This window comes from Filicampus tigris, chromosome 14 (genome assembly GCF_054856515.1).
Source record: "Filicampus tigris isolate MCC_2025a chromosome 14, RoL_Ftig_1.0, whole genome shotgun sequence".
Classification (NCBI taxonomy): domain Eukaryota; kingdom Metazoa; phylum Chordata; class Actinopteri; order Syngnathiformes; family Syngnathidae; genus Filicampus; species Filicampus tigris.
In genome coordinates, this window is record NC_141230.1 from 3,782,860 (window position 1) to 3,804,585 (window position 21,726).

Sequence of the window (21,726 nt, forward strand, 5' to 3'; positions counted from 1 at the left end):
TCCAGTTATGCAAAGAAATAAACGCAGAGAGTATTACTTCATCATGGTGCAATAAAAAGCAGACTTTTCTATTTACAATGGAATTACATTCCTAGGGCAGTGACGTAACCCAAATTTGTACATACCTGTATGTCGTAACCTACCCTACCTGCGCTAACATAAGGACAGAGATATAGTAAATATTTGTATGAACTTCTGGGCCATACATACAGCATAAACAACTAAATAAATAATATGTTACTCCACACAGTGCTTAACAAATGTATTATCTGAAATATAAAGTTTAGGATCCCATCCAACTTCATGAAGTGCATTAATGCAGACTGTTTCATTTTCAGTGATTTTGCCATTTTTACTCTCTCATTTTAATCCACCTTTTTTTGCCCAAAATATAGACAAAAATCCTGTTCTGGAATAAAAACAACAAAAACACACAGCGAATGTGGAGATAAACACTTTGAATTGTCAGACGCTATGAAACATTTAATTGCCGGCAGTTTGTTTTGGTTGTGTTGGCACTGTAAAACCTACACGACATCATTCGCTCATGAACCGTGTCGTCGTAATACTAATTTGTGTTATTAAAAACATGCTATCCGCGTGAAACCCTAACCGGCATTCACCCCTCAGCGACCATTTTCCTGCCTGCGCGATATGACAGCGGAGTGGGCCGTGATTGATAACGCTCGTCGATATATTTCATTTGGGGAGCCTTAGTCAAATGACAACGGCTTGTCATTGACTGAAAGCAATCTTTTTAAAAGGGGGGAGCCTTTGCTAAGTATCAGATGAAAATGATTCCTCTGTCTGCTTGGGTGTCACTGTCTGCTGGAGCTTTATTGATTGGCCTTGAATATATTGCAGCCGCTGCAGTAACAGCTGCTGCTAATACCTGCGCCCTGCTTACACTTTGCACTCTTGTACACGGCACTCTTCACGCCATTGTCGCTTATCGCTGGCTCTCTTTTCCCCCCGATGCGGCAAATTTATCAGGAGTGACGTGACGCAAATATAAAAAATGGGCCCAAATTAGAGGCTGTTCCTCCCGGGAACCCGTTTTGCTGTCCGAGCGTGAAGACGCTAACCAGAGCCGCCATTGTCTCCTGTGCTGAGCGTTATCAAGCGCTGGGATGTTGGCATTGCCTGGTAAAGGTCATTTACTGTAATGAGATTTGCCACATGCAAGCATATGGCATGATTATGGAGCCCTGTTCATTAACATTTGCAGCAAAAAGCCAGACAGGACAACTCAAAAGCGCTTCAAGGCAGACGAAAACGTGTTTTGCATGTTTTTTATCTCAAAGAATTCTTGCACCGCAACAATTCAGAACATGAATGCACAGAAACACGAGAGATAATCCACAGAATCGGGGGAAAAAAGGCCAAAGTGCACTGTGACACTCAGTATAATGAATATGATCACTCCTCTAGCCAGTTATTTCTTGCACACAGAACGGTAGAAATAAAAAAAATAACAAGAAACAATCCAGAATCAGAAAAGTCCACAACACGCATGGTCAAATGTGCAGCCACTCATTGGAAACCCGTCATATAATTACAGTGATGGTAATACAGGGTGACACCCCCCCCCCCCCAAAAAAAAAAAAAAACGGGCCCCGAAAGAACATTTGAATTTGAAAATTTGAAATGGATTTCTGAAGAAGAAAAGGCCAATGAGCATAATGTTTTAATGTGATGTTCTAAATACAATAAACTAGTACCTCAAGTTGCTTTGATTCCGTAGAAATTTCAAGGAATTATCTCTATTGAAAGTTGGGGCACTTTTTTTTTTTTTTGGGGTGAGCCTGTATTATTGATAACGAATCTCTGCACTTTTGTTTTTATGCTCTAAATGTATATCTTGTAAGCATGTACATGTTTTGGGATTATGTATTTCAAAGTGATGAGGCTTCCCCCCCCAGATTTAAGGATACATGACTACATCATGTTCCAACCCGACTATTTTCCAGAGCTTTTCAACATATTCTACCATCCATTCGTCCATTTCCAATAACCCTCATTGTGTTCATGTTGCAGGTGGGCTAGAGCCTATCCCAGCCAACTTTAAATAAAAGGCATACGTAAACTGGACTGGTCGCTGGTTGCAATCACAGGACATATACTGCAGCGATAGACAACTATTCACTCTCACATTCACTCCATCGCTGAGCTGAATCCACATTGCCTGCATTGAATTCAGGCTAGTAAACCACTGCACCCTCAGTTAGATTAACATTTTCACCTAAAAAAAAAGACTATGGTCAATAAACGTCCGTTAACATTTGCAGCAAAGAGCAGACGGACGGCTCAAACACACGGCTTGCGCTGGAAGGCCAAAACGTGTTTTGCATTTCCTATTCAAAGATAGGAAGAACTTTTTTTTCCCCTCTGTCACATAGATGATGGATCTTTCCATTTCCCCTTTAAAGAATGCATGCCATTAGAGTGCCTGGATTTTAAATGATCCCATAAAAGTTAGCGCGATACACTTAAAGGACAAACACCTCTGTCTGGCTGATAATTTCGACCACATGCTCCACTCTGCCGCCTCTCCGAGGAAAGCAATTATTCTATAGCTCGTCACATCTGAGATGTTTTCTGTCTTATCGTGGTTCTGCTAACCTCCCTCCGTTTGTGAGCTTGAAAATGCTTGGTTTAATTGGTTGAGCTCGGGAAGGAATTTGACTGATCAACTACACTTTGATCAACTAATGACCGTTTAACTGCTTTTCAAATATAATTTTTAATAAGATGGGAGACTATCTCGTTTATGTCGCATTGAGCAGAATATTGCTGAAATAGCACAGGTCTGCCGGCGCTGTAACTTTGCTTTTCATCGCTGATGTCATTTTGGTCTTCGCTTGACAGCAAACTAGTTGAGCGTGGCAACAGTGCCTCTGCTGCCAAATGGTGCATTCGTTTTTGTCTAAATTGCTTCAAGACCCGATCAATTACACATGAGCAACAATTTCTAAAAAGCATTTAAAGAACTTAAGTGAACCAATCTAATGACTAGAAATAGCTAGCTGACCCACCAGTTTTCTTTTAAAATGGAGAACTAGAAAAGCATGTTTAATAGTTTTCTAGAAACGTTTTTTTTTTGTAGAACATCCTTTCTCAAACGCAAAGTTTGCAGTCCCGATCTGTACTATTTGTATTAGCTGAGGTCGATACCATGCCAACTACTGCCAGTTGCTCATTGGTCAAGCAGATTTGTCATTGTAGCATTTGAGGATTGATACTGTAAATACTCGTGCAATTGTTAGTTTACCCCTTTTGCTGTAGCTCTGGACGCCACTGTATTGTACTCCACAGTCTCAATTTTTCTGCAGGCCTCACTCCTCTTAGAGGAAAAGACAGCAGTAGCTGTAAATTCATGTCTGTTGCGTTCATCATCATTAAGTATGATGTAAGTTTCAGCACTATGTTTTACCACGAGGCCACAGTGGTGCCCATCAAGGTTATTAAGTAAAACTTTATTAAAAAGTAAAAATGTAAGTAAAACGTAAAACTGAAGAGATGTCCGTTAATCAAATAAAATAAAAACAAAAATGCTCTTAACAAAACGAAAACGAACCACATCTTACGTTCATAAAAAGTAACTAAAAGTGAATTATAGCGAAAAAAAATGTCCTTTGTTTTCGTCTTAGTTAATTATTATCATATATGAGCTTTCAAGGTTAATTTTAAATGTATTAATTTCGGTATTGGTACAACTGTACAAAAGAAGCAAGGTCCAACAGTTCTTTGTGAATTGTAGTTTACTTTATAATGTACTTTACTTTAATACAGACCACTTATTTACATTTTTTTATCTTGGACTCAACAAATATTCCATATTAGAGGTGCACAATATATTGAAAAAATATCGATATTGCAATAATGGCCTATGCATTATGCATATCGCAAAGATTTTGCAATAATCGTCTTACGCAGTTACCTGAATTTCACCAGTCAGATGTAAACGTAAATCGCCACGCAATTGCATCCCCAATCAATTGTTGGACATTATCTAGGGCAGGGTGCCCAAGTCTGGACCTCAAGAGCCCCTGTCCAGCCTGTTTTTGGTGCATCCCTATTCCAACACATCTGATAATATCTATCGCTACAGTCAACATCCATATTGAATATTGCATGTTTTTCCAATATCGTGTAGTCTTACTCCATATAGATTTTTTTCAAAAGCTAAAACTAATACTAAAACTAATAAAAACCAAGGTAAAATGAAGCATTTCTGAAAAAATAATACCTAATAAAAAAACAACAAACTTGCTGATTTAACTAATTAAAACTAACTGCATTTGAAAAACAAAAGTCAAAACGAAATAAAACCTAACTATAATAAAAAAAAATCTAGGTGCCCATATTGCTAAGGTTTATAATACAATTGTATACATAAAGGCGCTGGAAAGACTTAAAATTTAATCTGTATTTAAGCAGGAAATTTCATTCAGCATGTTTCAGCTTGTTGACGCACCTCATCTTGATTTGTCTCCATCTGGCCTGTGGAATGCAAAGCATATTGTTTGCATGTGTTTCATGTCGGGTCGTCTCTGCGTGCACCTATAGCGCGTTATCTGAGGTTTCATGTTTATGTCGTCTTGGCGGCATCCGTTCCCTCGTGTGTGCACGCCTACGACGTATTTAACAAAGGCAACATGTTTGCTTTATGATCAACATTAAGTGCGTCAACACAAAAGGTTTTCTTCCGCGGTGCGTTCAATGACACCGTGGGGCTGTGGGTGGCAAGATCAAAGCCAGATACCTTCCTCCCACTTTAATGAGAACCAGGACTCGCCTGCCTGGACTTGACCTGCCATCTGCGTGTGTGCATCTGTGCGTAATGTAAGCGTTGTAAGTGGGAGCACAACTCCAGACAACACAACACATTTATGGAGTTTCTCCATGTTTGATGTCGTATCCGCCAGGCTTCCAAAAACGATGGCTCCGGTAATTTTTTTTAGCGCCATGAACAGTTCTAATAAAGATGAAGAGCTGATTAGTGCTCACTATTCATTTCCTCTTAGGGCCGCACAAATGCTTGCTATGACCACAACAAAGGCTGTCCATACCTCACCTTTTTTGCCAGAATACGACATGGGGGCATTTTATAAGTTCACTTAAATGAGGACTGCCTCGTTTACACCCTTCAGGAGGAGTGTGAACGGGCTTCTGGGAAATTTGCCTGCCATCGGCTCTAAACTGGTGACTGTTGGACTGTTGTTTTTGCAGAAACTCACACAGCACTATATAAAATAACTATCAACTATTTTTGTGTGCATTGGGTAATTGTTTTAAGGCATTTTTCGTGCAGTCACTGATATAGCAGGGAAGAGTGTTCCAAGTCAACTATTTTCCAGAAAATGGTCTACGATTGATGACATTTTAGAAATAATACATTTTACAATTATTTCAAAGCAGTTAAGTGATTGGTCTTTTCTGCTGTATCATGAATCAAGATATAAAATGCTGAGTCAAAAATGTGACAATTTATTTGTTTACAATATATATCAGGATCTTTTATTCCAGATTTTTACATGACTACGTTTTTTTTTTAACCTTCTCACTTCTGTGCAGGCAACATGGGTTCATTTCCCTCTCTGTGAAGGGGTGGATGTGAGTATTTGAGAGGCTTTGTGTCAGTACGTTAGCACTCCCGTTTCCCAAAGTCAGCTAGCTGGGATAGACTTCAGGTCACCCATGACCCTCAACATGAATTGATGTAGACGATGGGTGGATGGATCAAAGCAGTAAGGGAATTAATTTTTACTTAAATGCCAGTAAGATAACCCCCCCTCGCAAAGTCATTAATATATCACGAAAATGTCAGGTCTGTAAACGATTATTCCAACTCCACTGTCTCCATCCATCTATCCATTAGTCTCTGTGAGAGTCGCGTTTGAGTCAGCTGACTTTGGGCAAGAGGCGGTGTACATCCTGGACCGGAAGCCAGCCAATGGCAGGGCAAACATAGACAAACAACCATTCAGACCTATGGGCAGTTTCGAGTCTTTAATTAACCTGCCATCGTCAATTACAGTGAACACAATTTGCGAAGAAATTGCATATTTTTCAGCAGATTCTTGATATGACTAAGAAAAAGATTGTTGGCGTGCACTGACATCTCACAATGTTTGCAAGAATACAACTTTGCTGCGCTCAATTAAAGGCAGCTTGGGGTTGAATTGCGTATCGAGCGGTGACTCGCTCCATTTAGCCAGCATAGTGGAATGTTCCTGTTGAGTTTGACAGGATCAGAGAGACGGAAGAAGCGTCTCAACACGAAACAACCAAAAGGCTTAGCGGTCAAACACGTCGGCCCTTTTGTCTCGTCCAATTGAAATCAAACTCAAAGGATAACCGCCAGGAATGTTTGTCTAGGATGCATTGTTCTGACGCTCCAAACAAAGACAGATAGGCTTTAAACAAGGCATTTAATTAGCGCCAGATCCCAAGCTCGGGCGGCGCCAACCAATTAGACATTCCTCAGGCGTGTGCAGGTCCTATTTCACAGATCCTCTCCGGCGCTGTCTCTTACAGTACATCTCCTGCCGTCCAGTTAAGAGAAGGTAAATAGCCCAAGACAGACAGCTTCATTAGCCAGCGTCTGAAAAGCGTCGGGGCAGATTGTCGCTTAAATAGTGCGCCGTTACTGTGGGCTCAGCCGGCGACCTCTGATCAATTACAGCTGACATTATTGTTTGTCGGGAACCTTTTTTTTTTCTCTTTTATTCCTCGGAAAACGAGATCAGGCTTGAGCTTTGGCTGGAAATGTAATCTCCCCGTTCTCTCTTTGTGCTTCCTTGGCTCCACAAACAATAAATCATTCCATTGAAGAGATAATAAAGTGCCAAGTAGGATCTAGTTTAATTTTTGTCAGGGGAAATCTCCCTGCAACAAAGTTAAAAGAGTAAGAGGCTTCCGATTTACTTGTTCTCATATATTCATCCACAGAAAGGCAGACTTCCTGTTTAGATTAAGATTGATGGTAGTGGGTTATCATTTCTGTCCACCGCGTAGACAACAGCTCTATTTAATCATTTTAAAATGTTCTATCTTTTGTTGGCATTTTTTTGACAACATGCAATTTTGAGTTTGCCATAACAAGCCCTTTACAGTAATTGCGCTCTCACTGAGGGCTGTTTTAATTCACTCTGTTCGTCCCCGCCGATTCCGATCTTTGCTTAGCCAGGCGTGAGCATAATAGCTGAGCTGTTTATGTCGGTATTAAGTGATTTGTTGTTTTAATGACGGCACATCGGAGTTCACCTTTGCGGCTCCCTCAGGCTCACTTCCGGTAAATGACTCCAAACGCTTTGTTTACGCAAAGCGGGAATTCGCTTCTTCATCACTTCTTAACTTCTGTGTTGAAAATTGCAATAGCAATCTAAATTGCAAGAATTTAGTTGGAGAGTGTACGGATATACAGCTGACAAAGGTATATTACACTTTCCGATGAGTTTAAAGTTAAAGCTGCAGTATGTAACTTTATTTTGTTTTCACAATTAGAAGAGATGACACCAGGCTTTTTAAGCCTATCAGCTCCTATAACATTTTGCTAGATTTTTGTTTTGTTTCAGATGCTTTGTATTTGGTGTCGACTGGCAACGTTCCCACTCTCTGCAAATGATGCATCTTACCTAGCAATGAGCGGACCGTGGCCCTTTGTCACCATTTTTTAAAAGCAACTGAATCTGTTAATATGTTTCTCTTTACCAGAAAAAAATCATACAATAAGAGTGGTAACTCTTCCGAGGAATAAATCATTTTTTCCCCGATGGCTGTCCTTCAAAACAAAATACAAAAGAAATTGTTGGGGAGGAGTAGGCCTAGGCATAGCCTACGTCATATCCTAGAATAGAATAAGTAATATAGGAAGACATTTAGTAATTTACAAATTAACGTTTATGTTCAGCAACAGATTGATTTTTTTTCTGAAACATCATAGCTATAAATTCGAACTCATGGTAAAATCCATATTGCGCAAGGCCGCAAGCTTTTAAAGGTCAAACTTAAGAACCAAAAAATAAAAATATATAAATATAAATATTCCCAAAACCTGTTGTTCCAGAATAAAAGTAAAAACCTTTTGGATATTAGCGTCAAAAATATGTTTACAGACAGAGAAACCCATCTGATTAAAAGTTGTAGTTGATCAGTGTAAGATAAGTTTACACAACGCAGTCCACTTGCAAATGGTATGTTTTCCACAGGTTTACATTTGCATTGTCAAAAATTATTTATTTTGTGATTACGTATTTCAAAGCAGCGTTATTGTTATGACTCACTGGAATTTAAAAATCCAGAAAAATATCTTCACAAAAAATGCGCCTGTGGCGCCTCTAAGGTTGATCCTTTGTCAACCTGCAATTTGAAACTATTTTCTCCACAACAAATAATGGAAATGGAAATAATCCATTCAAAGGACTGTCACTGCCAGACATGTTTTAAGTAACATTCCACCATTATTTACCATCAGACAAGTGTAAAAATAAGGCAACCAAAGTTTTATAATAAAATGCAAAGACAATTAAAGTTTCTGTGGGATCTTAAAAAGTCCTATGGGATCTTAAAATGTCTAAATAACACCTGAAAGTCTTGGGACTGTGTCATTTAAGTAATCACGGAAACATGGCTACATGCTCAGATTCCTGACACTTAAGTGCAAAGCGACACAAAAGCAGCGGCACAAGGCGAAGTTTCATCGCCAGATTATTATATCCAATAATACGCACACCAACCACCACTTGACTGCACGCTCATGACCCGTGGGAATGAGTGGTTCAGAAAATGGATGGATGGATAACAAACACTATGAGGCTTTCCTACTGTCATGACAGTAATTAATTACTGACCTAACGTAATAGCTACCCTTGAAAATGTCCATTCAGAATTTAAAAAAAAATAAAATTTAAGATAAATTGTTCAGGAAGTGAAGTGCGGTCAAACAACAACAACAACAAAAAGTTAGTCTAGCGACCTGCTTTATGTAACTTCTCCTTGGAGAGGCCATAAGGAGAAGTTGCAGAACTGGCTGACTTGGATAAAGATATCGCTGCCAAGAGTGCGGAGCTAAGCAGTTGACTGTTCCTGACCTTAATTGTATTTATTTATTGTTGAGTTACGATTTACATTATTTCTCAAGAGTCTCTGTACTCCATATATTCCTAGCATGGATTAAGTAACCAGCTAATGTAAAAAGCAATGGAACCCATGTAAAAAAAAAAAAAAAAAAATTAAAAAAGCAAAAAAAAAAAAGTCTGCCTTGATTTTTCTCACCTCGACTTGCTCTTTATCTGTGGTGTGGTGGTGTTGCGTGAGTAGCCTACTCAATATTTTGCATTCTTACATCGTGCACACAGGCCACATTTCCACATTTGAGAAATAAATTAACGCAAAATCATTTTGTTTTTCTTTGCCGATTTGACTATGAAATAAGCATTACGTTTTATCTTAAAGGTCTAAAATAGTTCTTGAGTAGTCTTACATTTAATTTGAAGAAACCTGTGGGAACCCTGAGCAAACAAAAAAAATCTCAGTCTTATCTTGATTGGCAAAGCTGTAATGTTTTTTTTAATGGCAATACTGAATACCATGCCAAACTGACCTGACCCACACTGCTTGGTGGAAGTTTGGCTTTCTGCAATGCTACACATCTAATTTATTCTCTATTGATGCTTTTATTAGTTGTGGCACCGATCTACAGTTGGACATGTATTTTAGACTTGGTTGCAGGTTTTCTGGTGATTTCTCATTAAGAAATTTTGACAAATATGCTCACCTGAATCATTTCAGTCTCCAACAAAATGAAGTTTGTGTCACATTCTCCTTCCCTCCTTTCAATGCGCTTTAAGGAGGGGTGGCCACTTCAGGACGAGGCGGACATGAAAGGTGCTGGGAAGCCGATGAAAGCGACACTAATACCCCGAACAGAGGTGCAGTGTTTCGCCTCAAGGACAAGTGGTGGCGAGTTCTCCATATATTTGGAAAGGGAGGACACATTTGGCCCTGGGTGTAACGCATCCCACCCGAGAGGTCCTTGAGGAGCCTTGAATGGCTGATGGGTTGCCAAGACCCTCTCCATGATGTCCTACATTAAGCACCTCCGCAATCAGTCCCTCATTATTTTTTGGGGGGTGTTTGCTTTAATTGAGCTTTGGCTGCTGAGTGGTAATTGATTCAGTCCAAGCACTGATACAAGGTGCTCGCTTTAATCCTTTATATTGTTTGGGAATACTCTCCACCGAGGCATCTTTCTTATGGAAATCAATGCTCGCTTTTCGAAAAAGGAGCCCTTTCATTTCCAACCAGTGTCCTTCTCTTTAGAGCTGTCGCCATGTAGATCTCCTTGCCCTTTAGTGACTGATGTTTTGTCAGAGTTGTTTTTCTGCAGATCAGCTTTTTTTTTTTTTATTACCTTGAACTGGTCTGCCAAGTGAGAGAGAGAAAGAGAAAGGTAAAAAAATCAACAACAAAAAAAGCTCAATCAGTATCCGAATGTCTATGAGGTTGTCTTTAAAGCGAGAGGCGCAGGAACGAGACCAAACTGTTCACAGTCACGTTTGATCCTCCGCCGTTCAAAGTCCCCATCAAGCTGAGTGGGGACGGACGGTAGGGAAGCGTGGGGAGTTTGAGGGGTGTGCAGACACCTAACTGTGACCTTCTAAAAGTTGCCCTGCTTACATGAAAGAAGCACGGCGCACTGCTAACTATGAACCCCCCGCGGTATCTTTATTATTCCGCTCTCTTTGCCGTTTAAACGTCTTCAATTTCCCCCAATTAGGCGTCCATCGGCGGACTGCAATTGAATAATTTAAAAGACACGTCTGATGCCAGAGTGGAATAATGTGCGTGTGTATGTATATGAAAGGGAGTAAATTCCTTCATTATGCCCACTGATAGGCGGATATAATTAACCTTAGTCGCGTTTGTCATTAGTGTGCTTAACTAGTCATGGCGGCTTTCAAGATTGCCTTTGTTTTTACTGCCGTTTTTATATTTAAATATTGCAACAATTTCCATAATATTCCCATATTTTTTATTCATCAGAGAATAATTGATTCCATTTTATTGCAGTGTAAACTTTGGTGCGTGAACTACTGTGTGGATAGTTTTTATCCCCCTTTTTCTTTATTATTATTGCGTTCCTTCTCTATTATTAACGCATAGTAAAACATTGATGTCTATTATGTTAACATGGAGAATTATTCAATTGCTCCAGCTTAAGTGTTATTGGACTTTTTAAGGGGTATTTAAGGGGTGAGAATTGCAGAACACCACCGGGAAATATCTTTCGGCGAGTTCCGGACGTTCCCCGCTCGTGAATATTTTGATACACATCGTTGAGTAACCAATGACCTCCTCTTCACATCATCGCAGGCCTGGAACTGCCCTTCATGATGATGCCTCACCCGCTGATCCCCGTCAGTCTGCCGCCGGCTTCCGTCACCATGGCCATGAGCCAGATGAATCACCTCAGCACCATCGCCAACATGGCCGCTGCGGCACAGGGCCAGAGCCTGCCTTCGAGAATGGTCACATCTGTCATTAAGGTAACTTTTTATACATTTACATTTATTTCACATTAAAAATGTTGCTTTATGTACGCACCCTCATTTCACAAAAATGAGTGTAAAAATGTAAATAACCTGACATATACATATTAACTCATTTACTGCTGTGATGTTTATATTAGTCAACTGGAATCCACTTTACTTTCACCAATGTATATATTGGTTAAGTATGTTTTTCAACAGTTAGGCGTGGAAGAGGGTCTCACCCAGCTTGTCTGTAAAATTCTGATTTGTTACCACTATAATAACTAACAGATCCATGTAGATGGCAACATTTCATCGTTTTGGATTTGATCTCAGTCAGCTTTTGAGTAGAAGGTAAGGCCGAGGTGAAGTGAAGCTCGGCTTGTCTCGTCAATTAGCTTGGAGAGAAATGCCAACACCTTAGAAGTCGGACAATTTTAAGCACCTCATAGTCGAATAGATTATGTCTAATTATTTATGGTATAAACAGAGTACCCTATGTGTCGCAGTGGGGAAAGCCCTTTCTCTGTCCTGTTTGTCTCGTTTTATAGTTTATGGTTTCACCGAAGTGAAAAATTTGTGTCAAAGTCACTGTTCTGCTTGGCATAATAAAAAGCTAGAAACCAACTGTTTTTCTGGTGAATAAAGTGATTCTGTTTCTCTTGGTAGGTTTGCTGCTTTTATTGTTACAGAACATAATATTGTATGGGTCTTGAAAGACCAGACCGAAAGCTCTAAAATGACTGGCAATATGGAGAGCTTTGCTTTGAAAATGGCTGGCAGTCAACAAGTTCAATATGAACTATATTTTGGGGATTGTATCCCTCCATTCCTGTATTAGCTTGTAATGCAGTGTAAAAATTAGCTAACCACTCTTTTTAGTGAAACGTAAAAATACTTTTTCAACGTTAATAATGAATATACTGTATTTATTTTAGGGCTGTGTGTTGTCACTGCAGGGTTTGCAGGAGCGCATCCAGGACAGTCCATCCCCTGCCCCGTCCTTAGAGGACCACCGAAGGCCCGGCAGTCACCCGTCATCTCACCGCAGCAGCAGCGTGTCCAGCTCGCCCGCCCACACGGAAAGCTCTTCAGACAGGATACGTACGTCAACTCGTGGCTCACAATTACATTTTTCAAACACGTCCTCATGGCAGCCCGGCTCCCTTTTTGTCCACAGCGCCACACCACAACGGCCTGTCCATGAACCAAGCCCTGCTCGGTTTGTCCCCCAACATCCCGCCTGGGCCTAAAGAGGGAGACCTGGCCCATGACATGAGCCACGAAGTGAAAAGGATGCATGCAGAAAAAGGTGAGTAGTGGTTTTATTTGTCAGTATTTTTGGATTAAATAAATAAAGATTTCAAGGAATGTAAATTAGATGCACAAAACATTGTGGTGTGATCACATCAGAGTCTACTGGGATGTTATCAGCATTAAAGATACATGCACATACATGAGATCATCTTTAATACTGTACAGGGAAGTCTTTTACAACTTACGGTAAGTCTCCACAATTGAATTTGCCAGGTGCTGCTGTTTTGGCTTGCAACAAATAGGCTCAGAAACTGAGTAAACAACTGTCGATACAGTTTGCCATTTTTTTTTCTATTTAAAGGAGCCATTCATTGCTGTGAATCAATTGAGAAACTGTCTATCCGAGTAGGGGCTACTATTTGAGGAAATATAATACACGTAGGTACCGCATCAAGCTAATTGCTGGACGGCAAGGTGTGAAAGGTCAAATGTTGTCTGATAACAGAGCTTGTTAAATAAAAATTAAAGGTCAGAAAATTAATCCGAAAATTGTTCTTAAAAAAATGAAAGGTGATATGAAAAAAGGGTTTAATCTCCAAGTCATTATGAAAACATTAAATGCTGCAACGTAGTTTTCTTCCTTTTTATGGACGTTTTCAGTCGTATTTCTATATCTCCCAAAGATTGGGTCCGACTTAAATTGATACCGTGTCTCAATTAGTCGCTGGGTGCATCATCAACTTACAACAAATAAAAGCCTCCCTTTTTCTCATCAGGAAAAAAATTGGGTAGTAACTGTAATTATCTCGGTTTATAGACACTCTGGTTCCCATGCAGACATGGCTTAACTGCTAATGGCTTAACTGTTTAACCCTTTGAACTCCATTGCTTACCAAAACAGCAACACTGAAGCAATCTCTCAGATGCTTTTAGGTGTGGAGACTTGTCACATGTTGTAAGCGAATTTTAAAGCTAATGCTTTTAGTTTGAGGTTGCATAGGGATGACATATTTAAGGATGGTTAGCGTTCTGTATGCGTCCATGTTCAGGAGCGCTAATACATGTAATGGTTCGCCTCCCTTCTTATTAGAAAAAAATGTTTTAAACTCCACTTTCACTTGAGATAACTTTTAACATACCAGTAACATTTTGTAGCATTATTTGAGAATTTTGTGTGTGTGCTTGTGTTTTTATGAATAATAAACAGTATGTAAACACTCTTTGCCCAAATACGGCAACCCATTTTTATTCAACTTTTTAGAAGTGCGATGAAAGTCTGGATAATGGTGCAAAAGGCGGATTTGTCACTGAATAATGCATCAATCTCGAGGTTTAATATTCAAGTTTAAGCGGGATGTGAGTATCTATGAAGGTGCGTCATTTATTTCACTGATCCAAATTAGGAGGTGGAGGTCTGCCATTCCGTTACGAAAGTCAAATTAATTGATATTACCATAAGTTCTCATTCCCATTTGCTTCACACATGGGAGGGGATATGTTCAAGAGATGTACCCCGGTCATATCATACAGGCTTGAATCATTTTATTAATTGCTGGCAAGATTTTTCATTAGAAATGAAAAAAAAGGAAAATGATCTATAGTCATAGAAAGTCAAGCAAATAATAGATTTGTAGTATTCTCCATTGGTTTAAAGGGAGCAGGGTAGGTTGCAATGCTGTGCTCTGGGTGATGCGGGGTGGGGCGAGGTGATAATGATACGAGAACCACTGTGGAAATCATCACCGGGATCCGCTTTGCTCCCTGTTGGATAGTCTGACATGAAAATCACTATTAGCCCTTCACTCGCAGCCTGTGAAGCAGTGCATCGGAATAATTAGCAGGATCATGAACACAATTTATGGGTCACCAAAAGTGTGTGTGTAATGTGTGTGTGGGGGGTGTGTGGGTGTGTATGTGTGTGTATTTTGAACAGATCCTCTTATACTGCAGTTCTATAAATCTTGAATGACATGCTATTACTTTTTTTTTTAATGTCTGGCTCTGACTACTGGCTAATATCAGTAAAACACAGATAAAGTTCTGCGCAGCTTTCTTAAAAACATATGCAATAGTATATCATATATTACGGTAGATATTACCACATTTTTAAATTAATGTTTGAATGATATAGCAGCTGTTACTATGTATTCAAAACGTTTTTTCTCACCATTGTATAATATATACTGCATATAAAATGAAATACATCAAATGTATCTATTAGTTTCTTTGGCTACAAATAAAATTACATTTTATTCTATTTTTTAACAGATGGATGGATGGATTTGGTATATACATTTAAAAAAATTAAACTGAGACCTTGTGCAAAAATGTTTTCTATAGTACTTCTACTTGTAATAATAATAATAATAATAATAATAATAATAATAATAATAATAATAATAACAATAGTTAGAAATTAAAAATGTAATTAAAAATGTGATCAATGTTTTTAAGTGTATTGGTTTTGTTTGGGGGCAGCACGGTGGGCGACTGGTTAGCTAGTCCGCCTCACAGTTTAGAGGTCGTGGGTTCGATCCCGGCTCCGGCCTCCCTGTGTGGAGTTTGCATGTTCTCCCCGTGCCTGCGTGGGTTTCCTCCGGGTACTCCGGTTTCCTCCCACATTCCAAAAACATGCATGGTAAGTTGATTGGACACTTTAAATTGCCCCTAGGTGTGAGTGTGGATGTTTGTTTGTCTCTGTGTGCCCTGCGATTGGCTGGCAACCAATTCAGGGTGTCCCCCGCCTACTGCCAGAAGACAGCTGGGATAGGCTCCAGCACGCCCCGCGACCCTTGTGAGGATAAGCGGTACAGATAATGGATGGATGGATGGATGGTTTTGTTTGGTTATGGGCAGTTAAAAACAATATCATAATGTGTAAGTCCGCTGATAGTGTAGTGGTACACACGCCTGAGTTGTGTGCGGGCAGCGTGGGATCGATTCCCGCTCAGTGACAGTGTCTATGTGTGCCCTGCGACTGGCTGGCGACCAGTTCGGGGTGTAATCTGCCTTCGCCCATTGACGGCTGGGATAGGCTCCAGCAACTCCCCGCGACCCTATATAGGATAAGCGGTTTAGAAGATGACATGACATCATAATGTGTGAAATACTAACAGTAAAATGAATCATGCATCAATATTTAGCGTTTCCAAAAGCTTTGGTAAACAGATTCATAAGCAAAATACAAATTCTGTTTAAACAAATTGAACATGTTAATCAAACATTGCTTCTTGCTTTTGTTCCAAGTCACTACAAGCCTCTACTGAGTTGTGAGTGAAGATGTGTCCAAGTTTGAGCTCGGGTCAAGGTTATAGCCAAAGTTAACACAGTTTAGTTTAGATATGGTCAGAAAATGGACACAAGAGAACCATAAAAGACAGACCAATGGGAAGTAACAGTCCAGGAGCAATTCCAACCAGGTGACCCTCACGCATGTTATACACTCTGTGTTGTCAATTCCCGATATGTCGCCAGACTTTATTAGGATTCTGCTCTCTTCTGAGGTCTTGCACTGTGGAAAAAAAAAAGATTTATTTATTTTTTAGTTTTTCATAAAATAACCCATTAATGCAGAGGAGTGCAACCAAATTAGTTAGCAATTTGCTGAGCATGAATTAATGAAGAGAGCTCCTTCGCCGCTCGCACAGTTGTAATTTTCATAATAACCCCGGAACCTTTTATTTGGCAGCTTGTTTAGTTTTTTCGTTTGAAGGTTTTCATTAGTCTAATGAGGACTGCGCAAGGGCGAGCAGTCAGCACAATTTACATGAGGAAGCTATCATAATAAATGAGGCAATTTGAATAACATGCACAGGTTTATGCAGCGAGATAAGAGAGATGGTCGCCACCACCGTCCGATACATTAAGAACTAACTAATAACCAAAGTAATTCCAATAAAAGCTTTAAGTGAAGGAAATAAAATTAATGATATATATAGTGAACTGTAATGATATTACACGATGCGTTAGATGAATAATATAAACCATTGTTCGGGAGGCTTTGTTTATGGCCAGCTTTTTAATTAGGGCCCCGTTTGTCACGTCAGTTTGTTTAGAGATAGCATTCCGATGGTTTAATGATATCGCCCCCACTTGTTTGATCTTTACGATCCTGGCAGAGCATTCAATTAATCTCGGGCACAGCGGGAACGCCAGAGAAAGGACTCCATTTAAATAGGATTCCCGAAAAGACGCTGCAATGTCATCTACACCGTGGCGGGACAAAGGCTGTTTGTTGTCAAGCCTTTTTCCGAAGTTGTGTCACCTAGCGCAGACGAGCCAGATGGTCTGAGGTTGTTGTTGTTTTTCTGTCAGTGGTCCAAAAATTTTCCTGGATGAGAAAAAAATATGTGAGATTAGATGATGTTTAAAGTATAAAGCTATCTCACATGTGACTAATTGAACAGCTTCAAACGAAAAGAAAAAAAAGTCTTCCTACAAGCCTCTGTCTCGTGAAAACAGCAGGTAGCCTCGACAAATAAGGCGGGGGGACATTTGGAAGCCTTTGGCTGTAAAACCCACTCTGGACATCAAACGGCTTGACATCATTTCATTTCTTTGGGAGAGAGTGTTTGAAATGCCAGCCATATGCATGTACGTCGAACCATACACCTAAATACCATGTGGCGGGGGAAGTCTTTTGCCAACAGAATTGCTGAAATGCCAGACTGGATTATTTGGTTTAGTCACCATGTTTAGTAACAAGGATAGGCTAACGTAACGAGCTAACACCATCATACCATTATTTTATGGTTAATATGAGCTTGCTTGCATTGGAGCAAATGGTGATGTGCCTGATATTTTTGAGAGACTCTGCACTCTAAAAATAGTTGGGTTAAAAATAACATAATTTTGGGTCAAAAATGGACTGATAGACTACTTGGGTCAATTTTCTTCAAAAGCAACCCAAAAAATGGGTAGTATTGTACAAAACAATCTCAAAAATTGGGCTGTTTTGCACAAAACAACACAAGAAGGTGGGTCAAATTAACCCAATTAGTGCATCTGTCTTTTTTTGACCCAAAATTGTGTTATATTTAACCCAACTGTTTTTAGAGTTTGTGTTTATTACATAGAATTATCCAGATAGATTGGTTATATTTGGGTTTTTGGAAGCAAAAGCTAACACTTCCTAACATGAATATACAACACATTGCTTAGCTTGGAGCAGAAAACAAGCTGATGTTTTTTGAGCAATTAAATATCTGGCTTTGTTAAGCGTTTGGGAAAATGTAAAAAAAAAAAAAAAAAAAAATCAAACTTTTCCCCATAGCAATGACTGAATTCTTAATGTTGACCACCACAAACCAAAACCATCCATCGAGTTTGTTGTCATTAGGATCATGGGTTAGCTGGAGCCTATCCCAGCTGCCAGATTTGAACCTAGGACGACCATTAGTTGACCATGCCATAACAGAACTAGGTAATAGATATTTACGAACTAAAAATCATGAATAATTGAATGACTTTGTTTGGATAATCAAGTATCATATGTGCTTTTATTAACATTTGAACACGACCGAAGCCTTTGGCTGTAAAACTCACTCTGGACATCATACGGCTTAACATAATTTCCCGGACTCAAAGTTTCACAATATCAAAATGTGTCACAGCAAGGCATGATTTTGCTCTCTTCGTAGTGGTTACAAGAATGTAAACGTGAAATAAATTTGCTGTAAGGTATATTAGCAAGGTATAAGTTAATTGCTGTATTCATTTGAATTTGTACTGTCTTGCACAAATGAAGATCAAATTGAAGAAAACATGTATTGATTTCTTGTTCATCACAGTCTGGACAATGTAACGAATAGCCTAGACTTTAAAAACACAGCTCGACCGTGGTGTAAAGAAGACATTCTGCTAACTGTGTAGATGCAAAAGCAAAAACGTGTCAACAGTCTAATCTGTTTGCACACCACCTGTAGTTTTAACACCATAACAGTTTTCGAGCAATCAAAAACACCTGGATTCTATTGGCAGCCAGTGCTGTATGTTGTTGAACTAGAAGCTTTTTGGAGCAGTGATCAGGGCGCCATGACACATCCACGTGCCGGAAGAGATCATCAGCGGCGCGATCCGATGTCACTTGATTTGTCCAAAATTATGATTTATTAATTACAAATGCATTCTTGTCCATCTGTAAATGACAGTGATATATATAGTGACAGATGGAATAATGAAAGGCTCTTTTATTAGATGGCAAAAGGTACAACGGACCCGCTTATCCACCTGTTGCCATTCATACAACCGAAAAAGTCACGGCTTCCTGTGAATTTCTCAACTTTGTGCTCAATTAAACAGACCTAGATTTCACATTAAGTAAGTCGCACTAGAGTGGGTTAGAAGCATACCGAAACCAGGTCTTGCAAGAGGTCTTGGACCGTTTCAGTTTATCTGCACCACAGTTCATTTAATGTTTACACGCGTCCGACTGAACAGCACCAAAGAAGGAAACAAACTAGAGTTCCATTAAAACAAACTAAAGGCTGCTAGTGTGAAAGCACCTTTGAATATAAGTTGTCCAAAACCTGCTCCATGTGAAAAGTGCCTTAAGAAAATTTAAGTTTACAAACAAAACTGGATTTGGGATCTAGGCGCTTGATCATTCATCTCCGCAGTCACCAATGGTTCCTTTGATTGCCGACCTGTTTTTCCTGACGTTCCATATTTAGCGAGGCCTCTGCGCACTGCCTCGTGTGCATCTCTGCTCTGGCTGAGTAAAGCACTTGTTCATTTGCACTGAAGGGTAACATGAAACAGGCCCCAGCCTCCTGATGGACAGGCAGATTTCACCTTCGCCAGTGAATGATAATGCATTATTAAATTTGCCTCTCTGCTCACTAGATACACTTAGCTGACCACAGCATATTTATCTCCCCATCCGATGCTCTCCGTCTTGGCAGGAGAGAGCATTCTGTCACTTTTGAGGCATTTCAAAGATTAAAAAGAACCTCTCTCTTTTCAACGTCCCTAAAAGCATTCCCCCTCCCACCACCACCACCACCCACCTGAGTGAAATGTGATTAGCGGGGAGATGGTGTCACGCGATGGAACATTCATGAGCGCAGAACAAATATCCAAATGAACTCCCGCGTCCCTACTCTTGCACCATCAGCATTCCTGCTCACATGGTGCAAGAAGAAATTTGATTGATCCTCTATTGAATTATTTTTTTCTGCACTCTTTCATTTCAACAGCACGCACTGACAAGTTGTTTGATCACAAAGCATTATTGTCTGCCAAGTCACATTTCAGGGGCTCTGATGGCTAATGATCTTGCCTCCTCCGACCAGGAAAAAAAAAGTCTAGTAGTCAGCACCCCGTTTGAAGCTGCGAGCGCCAAGGACACTGGGAGGACCCAACACAACACGCAGCATTAAAGTCAGCGTAGATGAAGAGAAGAAGGAGCTGAACACGTCAAACTTTTAATGACAGTCATAGCATCAATGTCAGGGAAATGTCTTTAGCGTTGTTGTGTTTTAGTTTTTGCTCCAATGCCGATGGGGAAAAAAACGGGACTATAACGGCATGAATAATCACACTAAACATTTTCTCGACAGGATTAGTATCCAAAATTCTATATCGCATTAGATTCTACAGTTGTACATCAAATTTTAGGTGTACAGAATCAGAATTACTTTTGGAATCTGAGAAAACCACGTCACATTGAATGCATCAGTCGGAAAGACAGGGTCCCCTGTCTTTACTTTGGCATGTTATCCTCGAGCAGACTGAATAGAGATTATGTAGTAGCATTTTTGTTGTTGTTTTGTTTGTACATGAAAAAACTTGCCACCATTAGCCTCATTGACTTTACACCTTGGACTGGCCAGTCAGTCACTAGGCACCTAAAGACAAATAACCATTCACACTCACATCTGCACGTATGGACAATTTAGTCTTTACTCAATCTAACATGCGTGTTTTGGGAAAGAGCGAGGACCTTAGCCAAGGTTCAAACCTGAGACCTCTTGACTGTGAGGCAGATGCCCACAATCCCACCGTGATGCCATTTTTCAGATGTGCACGATCCATGAGTGACCTAGTTATCTAATTTCACTAGTGAAGAAGTCATTCCCCGTGCCTCTTTCCCTATATAGAAATTTGAATTATCAACAAATTGGACCCCCAAAAATCAAGTTTCATAACATTAATACATTTTAAAAGTATTGTTGTTGGATTATAGTGCTGCTACATCACTTGACCCAAACACACTTTTTCTGAATCAAGCTCAGAGACACCGGGGGTATAATTTCATGGTATCTGGAGGTGGCAAAGATATATGCTGTGAAGTATGAACGAACATTCCAGTCGTCAACGTATTTATCTTTTGCATTTCTGCTCTTAACTTCCAAGGGATTTGCAATTTTTTTGTTCTAGTGGGCGCTCAAACAGCAGCTCTCAACAAACTGTTTTTAACAACTTTTTTTTATTATTCCTATTGTTATTCTTGCTCCCCGAGAGCACACAAGGTGAGTTTTACATATCTGAGCATCTGCTGTTATGCAGATCGCAGCAGCACATTCCCATCCCGACGCCCTTGGACAACAGCATTGGGCAATTATGAAGATTATGTACAATGCGGTGAAATTTGTGATTCAAAACAATACATATCTTGGCGGCAGCGACTGTTGCGGACAGATAAGGTTGACCCTGAATATGTATTTCTGTACTTTTGGAGATGTTCTTGCAGGAGGGGGTCTTTTTTGTATAATTTAATATTTGCATGTAAACAGTAATTAAGGGATGCCGCCGACACGCTGAGGCCAGTGCTTGCCAAGGTAAACAACGAGCGGCCCTGCTCGTTTGCAGCGCTCCCGTCCTGTTTACAGACTCGCGAGTGGCGCTCCTCATTGGCAGCACTCGTAAAAGACACCGGCGATGCGATGCCGGGAGCGCAGCGCGGCCTCTCTTATCGTCTGGCAGTCTGCTC

At 40.0% G+C, this 21,726-nt stretch overlaps 1 protein-coding gene across 4 annotated transcripts in view; it reads left to right on the forward strand.

The window, feature by feature from the left end:
- dachd (dachshund d) overlaps positions 1–21,726 on the forward strand; it is a 166,632-nt gene that overhangs the window by 118,184 nt on the left and 26,722 nt on the right. For 2 of the 4 annotated variants that reach the window (XM_086052393.1, XM_086052394.1), the window contains 3 exons: positions 11,380–11,552; positions 12,476–12,641; positions 12,718–12,849. In XM_086052393.1, coding sequence (XP_085908519.1) covers positions 11,380–11,552; positions 12,476–12,641; positions 12,718–12,849 — 471 coding nt within the window. The remainder of the gene's footprint in view (positions 1–11,379; positions 11,553–12,475; positions 12,642–12,717; positions 12,850–21,726) is intronic. The other 2 variants (XM_086052390.1, XM_086052392.1) reach the window with 1 other exon arrangement.